This window comes from Nematostella vectensis, chromosome 2 (genome assembly GCF_932526225.1).
Source record: "Nematostella vectensis chromosome 2, jaNemVect1.1, whole genome shotgun sequence".
Classification (NCBI taxonomy): Eukaryota; Metazoa; Cnidaria; class Anthozoa; order Actiniaria; family Edwardsiidae; genus Nematostella; species Nematostella vectensis.
The window spans coordinates 17118110-17131218 of NC_064035.1; the positions used below are offsets into that span (position 1 = coordinate 17118110).

The window sequence follows — 13109 nt, forward strand, 5'->3', positions numbered from 1 at the left end:
GATCTTTCATGGATTTTTTTCTACTCTAGTTATCTAAATGGATTATTTGTCCTTTTCCTCTCGGCAGAATGAGTCTTCTTGCGAGATGTGAAAAGACGAGTTAATATTTCAATAAAAGGTTGGGAGAGTTCTCATCATTATGTCTTCATGAATTGTTCTTTTCAATTAGTTATCCTAATTGATATTTTCTGCCAAATAATTATTTTTTGGTAGGAAATGGAGGTGAATACGTTTGATGTCGTGTTATATGTCGAGAGAAACCCGCTTCCACTAGACGGTGATCACGTATTACGGTACACTCAAGACCTTATTCCCGAACATTCATAAATTCAGAAGCTGCTAAGCTTTAGTACGTAAGGGGTGTTTATTGAACCATTAGCTACTTGTGCTACAAGTCTAACAACAATATTTACAATAATAGGAAAAGAGACCGCATTTAACTTCATTGATTTAGGCTATCTCAAAGCTAATCATTCAAATCTTTTGTTCTTTCAACTATCAATAACCGGTTAAATGGGAAGAAAAGAGCTTGTTATTTTTTCCTTTATGGAGTATTAGCAAGCAGTCGCTGAGTCATTTCCTAGCGAGGAAGCAAATATTTTAGTCAATTTAAGATCTATCTTACTTAAATTGGATTTTTTCCTGAATCGACTAAAGAAGTTGTGAAACATTCTTCGCATTTGCAGCCACGCATTAGAACAATTCCAATATTTTTTTTTGGCTCTAATTCTGTAAATGGTTTATTAGCAGCATTTTTCGGCGCTTCTAGTAAAATGGTATTCCCTGGAACCCTTTGTAATTTAATGACATCATTATCTTGTCGCCAAAAGCTGCATATCCGGGTATCCTCACAATCTTCACCTCAACCAAATTGCGGTTGTAAGAACTTTGCCTGCAAAGTCAAGTATAAAATGATTGTTTTATAGTTATATACATGTATTTGTACAACTAGGTAATTCATCTTGAATTCTAGTGGGTGCCATTTGGAGTTATCCAACTACTCCAGCATATTACTAGAGAGGCTAGCTTGGACTTTTCTGACCGGATGAATCCTAACAACACCCATACGGGTAGTATTTACAGCTAATAGCACTTTGATATGATACGAGCAGCTTAAATTTAATTTAAACGAATAATCAGTTAGTTCTGTCGTGCACAGTAATTAAAATTCTTTACATGTCAGGATTTTTTTCCACATAAAAAAAACAGGTATATTGCAAATTCCATATCAAATTATCACTATGGCATACAAGATGGAGGAATTAGCGCTTTCTATATAATAATATTTTTCCATTTTGCTCCCTCTATTGTCAATCCCAGAGTGATAAGGAAGGCATTAACGCTTTCTATACAATAATATTTTCCCTTTTCGCTCCCTCTTTTTTCGAAATCCCAATTTGATAAAGGAATTACATTAGAAATAACGACTAAAGGTCTGACGGAAATGATAACCGTTTGACCAATAGTATACGAGAACTGCGATTTGCTTCAAGACAGGAGCGGATACGTGCGTATACGTTCAAAGTTTATCTAACATCAGATATGAAACGTTTAGTTGCAAGAATTTGCATATCTTCACGCCTGAAGTATTTTTTATGCGTTTTGGTGCAAACTCTGAATGATTATTTTCGTTCTAAATTCCAATACCTCCACAGCGACAATGTGATAATAACAGCTAGTCTATTTTACTGATATGGGCCGCCGGGCTATTCTTAGAAAAATGTCTGCGCCCACACGACTCGCAAATTTCAAGTCCCAAAATGAAAACCGCCCACGTTTCCTATTCTAAGGTCATTCCATGCATCTATTTAGGATCTCAAACCTAGGGCATTTTGCATGAATTGTGAAACCTAAATATATGACAGTAATAAATACGTAGTAAGATAAATAGCGTAGGCCGAATAGAATAAGCTCAGACTCGAAGCCGATGAGGTGGAGCCTAGGGTATCGCCTTGATAACAAGACGTTGTCTCAAGCAGTTTTGGATAGTACGAGTTCCAGAATGCCATGCTTTTCTCGTGAAAGTTGTACTCTATTCTCGGCTGTGCTGTGATGTTCATGTACGCTGGATATGTCTCGTTGTACTGGGACCACGTTATGCCCGCCACAGGCTCGGGCGTGGGATGACCAGTCTTGGCGAAATTCGTAAAGAATGTGATGATATAATTACTAACGTTCCTATCGACATCGTCATATTCCTGCTGAGTGAGGGCCTTGTCGAGGTCGAGAAATGGAAACCCGAACTCGTAAGGAGTGTCATCCTTGTGTCCCACGCCTTTCCACTTGGGGATGGATCGGTTTTTGGATCGGTGACTGAATACATAGAGGTAGGAAGGTGCCTGTTTGGAGTGGAAGTCAAGGACGGCGTGCGCTGGTGCGGCGATGCTGAAGTCAGTGACCATGTCTACAAGGGCCGCCCTGAAGCCGGACGAGTCCCCAAGATCTGGCCAGGGTGTGTAGTGGAACACAATAGCCTCCTTTAAGCTAGCTGCCAACTTGAAGTTGGGACCCTCGCGTCCAAACCGCCGCACACTCTGGTAAAACGTAATTGCATCGTCTTTGAAAGTTTCAAACGTGACATTTTTAAAAAAGTCATCCGAGAAAAAATATGAACCTTCTTCACTTGTGAGGCCTGCTATGAATGGATAGGGATGAAATTTGTTGGCTTTTCTAAGATTCACCGGCGTGTCCTCAAGAAATATGTTATCGACGATTGGCCTCCATTTATTGATCTCGTTTACAGGGATTTCCTCACCCTTCAAGCGGCGCATGCATTCCATCATTTCGGTGCTATCGTGCGTTGGGCACTTGACATTTCGCGCCGTTTTCTTCGTGAGTTGGACCGCTTCATCTACCCTGTTGATGGCAAAAGGTGAAAAGTCTACGCCACTTAGCGCGATAGCGTAATGGAAAAGTCCTTTAGACAGTGGCGACAGAAGAAGCAAACCGACGCTCGAGCCCCCCGCGCTCTCCCCAAATATCGTAACTCTAGACGGGTCGCCATGAAATGCAGCGATATTTTCCTGTACCCACTTCAAGGCAGCAATCTGATCCAACATTCCGTAATTGCCCGGAGCCACCGAATCACCCGTGGACATGAAGCCGAACGGACCAAGCCGGTACTGTATAGTGACGAGAACAACCCCCCACAGGGGGATAGCGTCTCCTGGGCTAATGATGGGTGAGCCTGCCTCATAACCGCCTCCATGAATGTATACCATCACTGCATATTTTGTTCCCGTCGAGTTCGGCGCGTAGATATTGAGATATAAGCAATCATCACTCTGACGCCAGCTGAAACCCGTCCAAAACATTCTGTTGTACTCCGGATCTTGAAAGCACATAGCTTTGAAGTTCGTGGCGTCGTAAACATCGTCCCAAGGCTCTGGTGGGACTGGAGGGCTGAATCGGAGCTTTTTAACCGGTGGACTCGCGAAAGGAATCCCCAGGAACCTATTAATCTTTGTGATGTTCCCCTTGATAGCGGCTAAATGTCTAGTTACTCCTCGCACTGCACCATACTTGGTAGATACGACGAGTTCATCGCTCTGTGAGACGCACAAGCGAGCAGCACACAAGATTGCAATCAGTGCGGCACAAGCTGCGTTCCTCCTTGCTTCCATCGAGCTCGCAGGTCGCATCAGGAGCTGTCCGAGCTGTGTCTATAATAGAAACAAAGAAGAGCATGGATTTGAAGACGTGTTGTAGTATTTAGGGATCTGCAGGTCTCAAGTTACTGTCAGCACCAGTTGTGATCTCAATGCAAGTGAGTGCCGGGGCTAGATTACACGCGCTATAATTACAAACCTAGCAAGTTGTGTTGTGCTGTGTGGTAGCTACTGAGGTTAGATGCGAGCCTTCCGCGCGCTGCAGTCTCCATCCATTGTTTTTGGCCGCTCCCCGCCGCTCATTCGCTAGGCACACTCCCTGTAACCAGTACTAATCGAGGCAATTTTTAAAAGCCCCCGATTGATTAGCTATAAACAACAAGTCGGAAGTTGATTCAAGGCCCGAGTACTTGATTACTATTATCTAAACACATCGCTAATGGCTTCAGGCGAACCTATTTGCCCGGTTATTTAGCGACAAATAAGGGTGGAAATTACTCGTTCAATGCACGAGAAATGGGTTATATTGTTTCTAATTGACATTCAAACTTTAACCCCGGGCCATCAAAGAAGTGATTTCCTATTTAAAGCAGATCATAAATGATCGTGTACATTTCATCGCCTGGCGAGATAGACTGTTCTTGGATGTTTCAAGAATAAAAGTAAATAAAAACAAAGTCAGTAATTACTAGCCGCGCGTTGGTCAAGGAAGCTACCGTATAATCTTGTAACAGACGTGAGTTATCGAAAGAAGGATATCGATAAAATTCGAATCACTCGCGTGGTGTTTTTAGCACTCAGGAACACATTCGAGCAGTTCTCTAAAAAATGGTTTCCGGAGATTTTCCCCCAAAAATGTTTCGAAATCGCCAATACTTAAAGGGATTTTGTTATGAAAACATGCAATTATGCTCAACGTATCTTGTGAGCTGTAGCCTGAAAAAATTCGCAGTATCCATTTTAAAAGAAATAGAACTGTACTAGCGCGAAAAAAAAAATAAAAATCATGTCCTGTACTACTAACAAAACAAACAAATTAAGAAATGCAGAAGGTGATATTTTCTTAACGCGATGCACTTTTTATTAGTGTTGATACAGACCGAATTTTAAAACGTATTAAAATCCAAATTCGTCACCGTTAAAAATAACAAATACTTGTACTGCATTACAATTAGGCTCAAATTTCACGATCAAATAGAATTAAATCTTTGCACAATTTTTTACAACGTAAAGCGATTAACTTCGTTAATTGACAAAAGGATTCATAACAAAGCTTTAATAATCAAAATGAGACCGTTTATCGTTTTAATAAGCCATTTAAAGTTTTCTTTCGCGCGTTAATGATTTTTCTAGTTAAAGGACATCCTTCGAGAATTCTAAGAAGGGGTCTTTTGATGTTGCTTGCTGAAATATTTGAATATGTTGTCGTCTTTGAGAGTTTGCGTCGAACATGCATAATCACAAAAAAATATCATATAAACTTTTTGCAGAATTTTTTTAAAGAAAGCGCCTATCAGTTAATTGTGAATTATTTATATAAGTCGTGAAATTCTACAGAGAAGGGCCTGTAACATGCAGAAACGACATTATGTTAGTACCGACACCTCATTACGTGATCTCTATCTCTTAATTTTGAATCTTATTTACTTATCCATCGCGTCAAAACGTAGAGAGATTTTGACCCTTATCGCGTCTCAGGCCTCATTTCGCCTGCGATCGTAGTCTTGGAAACAAACCCAACCAGTGTGGTCCATATGCAAGAGAGCAGATGGCAAAATACTTATGAATATATCAACCTTTAGCCAAGAATAACACTATCAAAACAAATATCAAAAAAAGGTAAACCGCTATCCGGATTAAACTAGCCGCAAACCAGGCCACCCTGCCCAGTTGACAAAAGATGTGAGCCCGCGATACTAAACGAGTAACGTAGTGCGTGTTGATACAATTCCGTACAATATTTCGTTGCCCTTATCCTATTAACATTTCTTCGAGGATGGCCGCCAAAAAGACAAGGTCAACAAAACGTTGCCAAGTATTTTGGAGACCTTATTTTGGGATTTTCTTTAAAAATTAAGAGTATTAAAGCAACTGTGACAAAACCCTTGCTACTCTTATGCTTACAATTTCAATTTCATTTTATTTGGTTGCCAATTAAGTTGCCATGGTTCAAGTGCTTACTGTAACTATTGTTACTTTGATAACTTTTGTTGCTATGTCAACATTTGTTACCTTTAGATGTCTGAGTAACTTCAGGTATTGTCTCCTTCGCAGCTGTCTTAAGTTTTGGTCTCTGGGGAGGGATTTGAGGCCGGCTCTAAGGACTGCAGCGCCAGGAGATTATTTGAGGTATCCCTTGTGGAAAGGGAGAAAACAGATGTTTCTATGGGATTAAGGCTAGATTCGTGAAGATTTGACGAGTAAATCAAGTATCATTATCATGATGGAATAAATAGCTGACAGTGGTTTTGAGGAGATCTCTGAGAGCCCACATAGATAAGTGAAGATGTCAAATAGATGGAAGATCGCACGATTCGCACCACAAACATTTTGCGTTATGCAGCTTGAAGGGTGTTATTCAAATAGCTATGTCACTTAGACAATTTTGTTACTTTTCCTATGTAAGTCATAGTCACGTAACTGAAACGTAATGTTAAAAAACGTCAGAGCTTACTTACCCAACATGCATGAAAGTGCTCTTCTCAGTAGACGAGAGAGACGCAGGCAAACAGAGGGAGAAGGAGACCCTGCCTTTCTTCTCAGTCAAGTCGACGAAACGTGTTGATTCCTCAGACCGAAGTGCTGATTCAATGCTTAGTGGGGTTGAAGAGGCGATGATTTGCTAGCGATCAGCCTTACTATTAGCAATGGGAGAGGCATCTGAACCATTCTGTGGGGACTGAAAAAGCAAGATAACATCCACATCTGCTGATGTCTATCTGAAAGTTGTCAGGAGAGTTAACCAGGCGGCATTACTGCCGCGTAGGTTCCACTGCGAATGATTGAATTGCTCGGCTGCTTTTCAAATTATTCATAAAGTGATCAAGGTACTGCAAGCCGTCACACCACGAAGACGGCCCACTTACTGTGACTGTTAAAAAAAGATCACTCAACTCCAGTTACGCGGAACGATTATACAGTTGTCATTGAGATAATGTCTATCTCTCTTGCTAAATTGACTACTTTATCTTGTTTTATCAGCAATGATTTCCAAAATCCAACACGCACATCTCCAAATAAGTAATCTTCTCAGCCAATCAGGGTGCCGAATTCCTGAGGCGATTAATTGAGTTTTCGGAGCAAAACAGTTTTAAAACTGATATGGATCACCGTCAAATCTCTCTCCTACGGGTACTTGGAAAATTTGCTTTTGAATGCACCGACGGTTGGCCTCGGCGGCTTTGATGGAGTGAAAGGGTTGTGGCATAAATCGCAGGGATCAGGGCTTATAGCGACGAGTGCCTTACCGTGTGCCATCAGGGCTTTGAATGTCAACAGCAACTTAGATTGGATATCGGTTCAGCTGAGCGAAAGAGGCCTGACGCGATAAAATATCCATACCAGAAAGAGGGGCTAACAGTGCAAAGACCAGCGTTGTCTTATTTTCTGGCCACACATTTGCAATAGAAGGGGGGTAAAGGACAAGTCTTCTTCTCGTATGCATATAATCACCCCCTTCCCCTAAAAGCAACTGAAAGGCCATGGTGGTGTCAAGAGTCACGACGAGATATTGGTATTATTTGAAAAATTAATGTCTGGTCTAGTACTCCAGTATTTTCAATTGTTAGTTAACAAAGGAGTGGTATATCGACATATCGATAAGGGATAAATGACCATATAGCTTGGGAAAGTCTCGGTCATTTTAGGTCTTTTAACGGGAAGGAGGGAGTCGGATGCTAAGAGTTAAAATTCGACCCCATGCTAGCCTACGACCCTGTCTACTTTTTGGCTTTTTTTCTGCTTTCTTTTGAAGCATTACGCGGGCTCGCGGTCATTCTCAGGCTTGATTGGATAATACACTGATGACGTAGAATTTCTGTTAGATTTATCCTTGATTGTAATTGGTCTACCGACAAGGAATAGCTGACCACTCTCACGCGCTGTTATCTCTTCCGGTGTCGAGAAATCAGCTTGCGCTGCCGTGTTATCTGCAAGGCAAGGTTAGATGTATTTTGAAACTGTGAAACTGTGAGGCGTATATGTCCATTGCATCTAAAAAAAACGGCTAACTGGGAGTTGCATTGGGACAATACGGGTCTAAAACCGGAAACTGAAAAAAAAGCAAAGGACTAAATAAAAACTTAAATCGAGTGTCCAAAAAACCGCGCGAACAAAAATATATAAAACCGAAAATGTGATCCAGATATCCAGATCGCAACGACGCGAGTCGCAATGTCGCGAGCTGACTCCCCCCCCACTAGATGGACATGTTAACCCCCCTAGCTGGACATGTTGACACCCTCCTAGCTGGACATGTTGACTCCCCCTAGCTCAACATATTGACACCCCCCTTGCTTGACATGTTGACACCCCCCTAGCTGGACATGTTGACACCCCCCTAGCTGGACATGTTGACACCCCCCTTGCTTGACATGTTGACACCCCCCTAGCTGGACATGTTGACACCCCCCTAGCTGGACATGTTGACTCCCCCTAGCTCAACATATTGACACCCCCCTAGCTGGACATGGTGATACCCCCTAGCTGGACATGGTGACACTCCCCTAGCTGGACATGTTGACACCCTCCTAGCTGGACATGTTGACACCCCCCTAGCTGGACATGTTGACTGCCCCCTAGCTGGACATGTTGAGACCCCCCTAGCTGGACATGTTGAGACCCCCCTAGCTGGACATGTTGACACCCCCTAGCTGGACATGTTGACACCCCCTAGCTGGACATGTTGACACCCCCTAGCTGGACATGTTGACTCCCCCTAGCTCAACATATTGACACCCCCCTTGCTTGACATGTTGACACCCCCCTAGCTGGACATGTTGACACCCCCTAGCTGGACATGTTGACACCCCCTAGCTGGACATGTTGACTCCCCCTAGCTCAACATATTGACACCCCCCTTGCTTGACATGTTGACACCCCCCTAGCTGGACATGTTGACACCCCCTAGCTGGACATGTTGACTCCCCCTAGCTGGACATGTTGACTCCCCCTAGCTCAACATATTGACACCCCCCTTGCTTGACATGTTGACACCCCCCTAGCTGGACATGTTAACCCCCCCTAGCTAGACATGTTGACCCCCCCTAGCTGGACATATTGACACACCCCCCTAGCTAGACATGTTGACACCCCCCTAGCTGGACATGTTGACACTCCCCTAGCTGGACATGTTGACACCCCCCTAGCTGGACATGTTGACTCCCCCTAGCTGGACATGTTGACTCCCCCCTAGCTGGACATGTTGACACCCCCCTAGCTGGACATGTTTACACCCCCTAGCTGGACATGTTGACTCCCCCCTAGCTGGACATGTTGACACCCCCCTAGCTGGACATGTTTACACCCCCTAGCTGGACATGTTGACACCCCCCTAGCTGGACATGTTGACACCCCCCTAGCTGGACATGTTGACCATCCCCTTAGCTGGACATGTTGACACCCCCCTAGCTGGACTTGTTGACTCCCCCTAGCTGGACATGTTGACACCCCCCTAGCTGGACATGTTGACCATCCCCTTAGCTGGACATGTTGACACCCCCCTAGCTGGACATGTTGACTCCCCCTAGCTGGACATGTTGACACCCCCCTAGCTGGACATGTTGACCATACCCTTAGCTGGACATGTTGACACCCCCCTAGCTCAACATATGGCCCCCCCCTTGCTTGACATCTTGCCTTCACCCCCCCCCCCCCCCCCCCAAGCTGGTCATGATTGTGACCTGCAGGATGCTGCTTGTCCCACCCGTCCTGTTGTTGCGCACCCGCCGCCTTGTTTCCTCCTTTCTGCTCCACTACTCCTGTCGACCGTTCAATAGTCTTAAGCGCGGAAGAGATGTCAAACTTAGTGATAGTTGAATTCTTTATATCCAGTTGATCTACTGCAACAAGGAAAATGCACAATGAACGTTGTCACGCTCGCGGTTCTGTCACGAGTTTTTACTTTAACGGGGTCACGGCTTTGTCACATTTTACGGTTCTGTCACGTGTCACGCTCGCGGTTCTGTCACAGCCATAGTCACCGTCACGCTTACGTTAAAAATAGTTTCAATTCTAGATGATACGAGATGGTTCTTGATATTTGTTATTTGGGTGTTTCAATAAGTTGAAAATGTAAAAGATAGAAGTACCTCGATGGTAAGACGTAGACAAAGACAAGAGCATTGCGCATGCCCAAAGACAAAGACCGCTGCGGTGGCCGTTCATGATATCTCGCACATTTCTCTTACTGTTTCATTTTTACTTTCCGTTATAATTTCAAGAGTCTGTCAATGATGGTGATGTAAGATGTATTTTCTACCTGTAGGTCGAGAAGCCTTTCAAAAGAGTTGACATGGACCTGTTGCATAAAAAGCGAACCTGGCCACGTCATAATCAAAGATTAACGATCAGAATCTCTCCACCTTTTGTTTGAGTTTTCAAATAAAAACTATAAACTCCATCAGCATGTTTTCGTTTGTAACTGGGAACTGTTTTTCTGCCTAATGACCTGGCCTTACGGAAGAAAGGGAGAAGGGCTTGCTGTGTCTGGGTTATCGGGATTTTCTGATAATTACTAAGCTATGATAAATCCCTTCTATTAGTCAAAAGATTGAAGCCCATGACTGAGTAGCTAATAGCCGGATGATGCGTAGAAATAGGGTTTCTGACAGTAAAATCATTTGATTAGCATGAATAATAAATGGTGTTGCTGGTCGCGCTCTCGCTTTTTTCTTTCTCATCGTGTTACATTGAAAGATGGAGTGTTGGTAGACATCCAAAGAGACTTGGAGTACCAAATGGATAGTTTAAAGATGAAATCGTTGCTTATAGTACTAGTAGCAGCTGCTGCGGTGTTTGTAGGTAGGTGGAAACGCCTTGGATTATCGGCTTATGTGACGTGCGGTAGGGGACAAAGGGTAATACGCCGGTGATCACGACAAGCAGGTCAACTCCTTAACTTTCTAACCTTTGTTAACCTTCCAAACACTGGCAAATCGCTCTTTTGGGCAATGAACTGGTACTGCATGAGTAATGTTTCAATATCTGATGCCAAGTCCGGAGGATTTTGATTATGGAATAAGTGGGATCGTCTTTTTTGTGATGATTTAGCTAACGAAAGCTTTACTTTAAAAAGAAAAAATACAGAAATTATCATAGAAACAAAGGATGTAAAACTGACTGGAGACAAGTAAAAACATAAGGATATATGACTAAAATAAACAAATAACAAAAGTAATTACGCTGTTGCAAAGTGTAACACAAAAACGCAGAAATAATCTATGAACTGGTATCTAAAATTAACTTTGCAGGTGGTGTAAACACGAAACCAAGACACCGAGAAATAAAACGCGCACTTGCTGTTGCTCCAATAAAACAGACAAATAAATTTGACATGGAAAATAATACTACTAAAAAGGATAGTCTGGTAGATTTACTTCAAACCGTCGAGAAAGATGCACAAAATAATTCACGTGCAACTACACAACATAGCAACGAACCTTATAAGTCAAATGACGTAAGTTTCCATGCAACAAGTTCAAATCTCAAGGTAAATGTAGTCAATGTTGATGACGAGAAATCACAAGTTAAAAAGAACAATAAGAAAAAGGGAAACAAGGAAAGCATCGAAGGGGTTGAGCAGTTTGTTAGTGAGCTTGAAAAGGCAAAGAAGCATTCCTCTAAAGCAGTCTTACGCCATGGAAGACATAAACTTGTTGTCAAGCCTGTAGACTTTCATAAACTGTTTGATAACATGGTATTGATGCGCAAAGAGGAACAATCCAAGTCGGTAAATACAAACGAAGGCGGAACGGCGGGCGATAGTGACAGTCTGTCTGGCAGTGGCGAGGAGAGAGGGAGTGCGGCTAGCTTAGGCGACGAGTCATCAGACGAAGAAGGCCCCAAAAGGAGACACGATAGCCAGCATGGGGTGGCAACGCAAAAGGTGAACTTGCCTGCACGTCAGAAGCACAAGCATGATAGAAAGCAAGACAATGATAGAACTGAAAGATTCCCTGGAATAGGGGTGCAGAGTATTGACGGAATGCCGGGAAATGGAATAGAAGGAATGGCCGGAAACGGAATACAAGGAATGGCCGGTAATGGAATGCAAGGAATGGGTGGAATCCCGGATATCACAGAAAACAATATGGCAGGTACGGCTGGGTTTAGTACTCAAGATCTTGGAGGGTCGTGGAAAAGCATAAGTGACATAGTGAATAAAGTGGAAGCAAATGAGTTCCAAACAACTGGAATTAGAGGAACTGGAATTAGTGGGTTAAGAAATTACAATGGATTAACAGACGGATTAAGCTCATTTAGTGGTGGGAAAACAGCGGAAATGATGAATTATGGAATGAACGGATTGCAAGGAGGAGTGGACGCAAACAAACAGGAATCCCCAATTAGCAGTGAAAATTCTATGCTTAACGGTGGTCTTGCTAGCATGTATGGCCCAAACAGTATGGGCTCTGAACCTAGTTCTTTCCAGGGAATGGGTCCATCCATGACAAAGAGCAGCATGCAGATGCTTCAAGACGAGCAGCAAATGGAGATGATGGAGCGCTCCGCCGCACAGTTCAATAGCATGGGTATGAACCGCGATACTAGGCCACCCCCTGAAGTGCCAATCATCGCTCCACCAATGGGGAACCTTGATGAAAGCCTCTTTAACTCTTATCGTCATTCTCTGCCCGAGTTCGAACATCATGTGCCGCGCGAGTTCGAGCATCTTCCGCCTCGCGACATTTCCCCTTACTTTGCCCCGCAACAGGAATATCGGCGCATATCTCCCTACTTCGGGCGCAGTGACGCAGACGACGATGATGATGAATACCCGGATGAGGGGGCTAACGGTGACAGGCCACCAGAAGAAGGTTACTATGGTAACGAAAGCAGGCCTGAAGAAGAAGGAGAGAAGAAACGATCCCATGTAAAGGGTAAACAGCGGCAGGCGCATGCGCACAGAGATCACAAGAAGCACTTCACGAGACGGGTGCTCCATGGGAAAAAACATAAGCACAACCAAACAACACGGGAAGCCGGGGACTCTAGATAAAGCAGGAACAATCATTTGCATGTTTGGATTTGTATATTATTTTCACGTGTTGATTATAGCACCTCATGTGTTGTTGTCATGACTGTCAGGAGGAAAAACTCACGTTAGTCAAAGAACCATTCGCATGTTTGTATTTTTTATTTTTTTTTTATTATTCAACCTTATGTGGAAGTGTCATGATTTTCAGGGGGGAATAACCACACGTTCATCAAATAACCAGTTGCATGTTTATATTTGTAAATTATATCAATATAACGTTTTGATTATTGAACCTTATGTGGAAG

At 43.2% G+C, this 13109-nt stretch overlaps 2 protein-coding genes and 1 long non-coding RNA gene across 4 annotated transcripts; 2 read left to right on the forward strand and 1 right to left on the reverse strand.

Moving 5' to 3' along the window:
• Positions 1 to 345: 345 nt before the first annotated feature.
• LOC5515754 (neuroligin-4, X-linked) lies at positions 346 to 10327 on the reverse strand. Of its 2 annotated transcripts, XM_048720731.1 has the most exons (4): positions 9917 to 10327; positions 9509 to 9667; positions 6287 to 7756; positions 346 to 3662 (listed from the first exon to the last, which is right to left on the reverse strand). In XM_048720731.1, the coding sequence occupies exon 4, from the start codon at positions 3639 to 3641 to the stop codon at positions 1851 to 1853; it is 1791 nt and encodes a 596-aa protein (XP_048576688.1). In that variant the 5' UTR covers positions 3642 to 3662; positions 6287 to 7756; positions 9509 to 9667; positions 9917 to 10327; the 3' UTR covers positions 346 to 1850. The 2 variants fall into 2 exon arrangements, with proteins under 2 accessions (XP_048576688.1, XP_032241482.1); XM_032385591.2 differs by lacking the exons at positions 9509 to 9667; positions 9917 to 10327 and adding an exon at positions 5841 to 5932 and having other exon boundaries at positions 6287 to 6404.
• Positions 3656 to 7880, forward strand: LOC125559020. The gene is made up of 2 exons (XR_007306266.1): positions 3656 to 3766; positions 5883 to 7880. It is a non-coding gene; the product is annotated as an uncharacterized LOC125559020 (long non-coding RNA).
• A 119-nt stretch (positions 10328 to 10446) lies between the features above and the next one.
• LOC116620043 lies at positions 10447 to 13096 on the forward strand. The gene is made up of 2 exons (XM_032385590.2): positions 10447 to 10628; positions 11078 to 13096. Exons 1-2 carry the CDS (start codon positions 10457 to 10459, stop codon positions 12823 to 12825), a joined length of 1920 nt encoding a protein of 639 aa, XP_032241481.1. The 5' UTR covers positions 10447 to 10456; the 3' UTR covers positions 12826 to 13096.
• Positions 13097 to 13109: the final 13 nt, after the last annotated feature.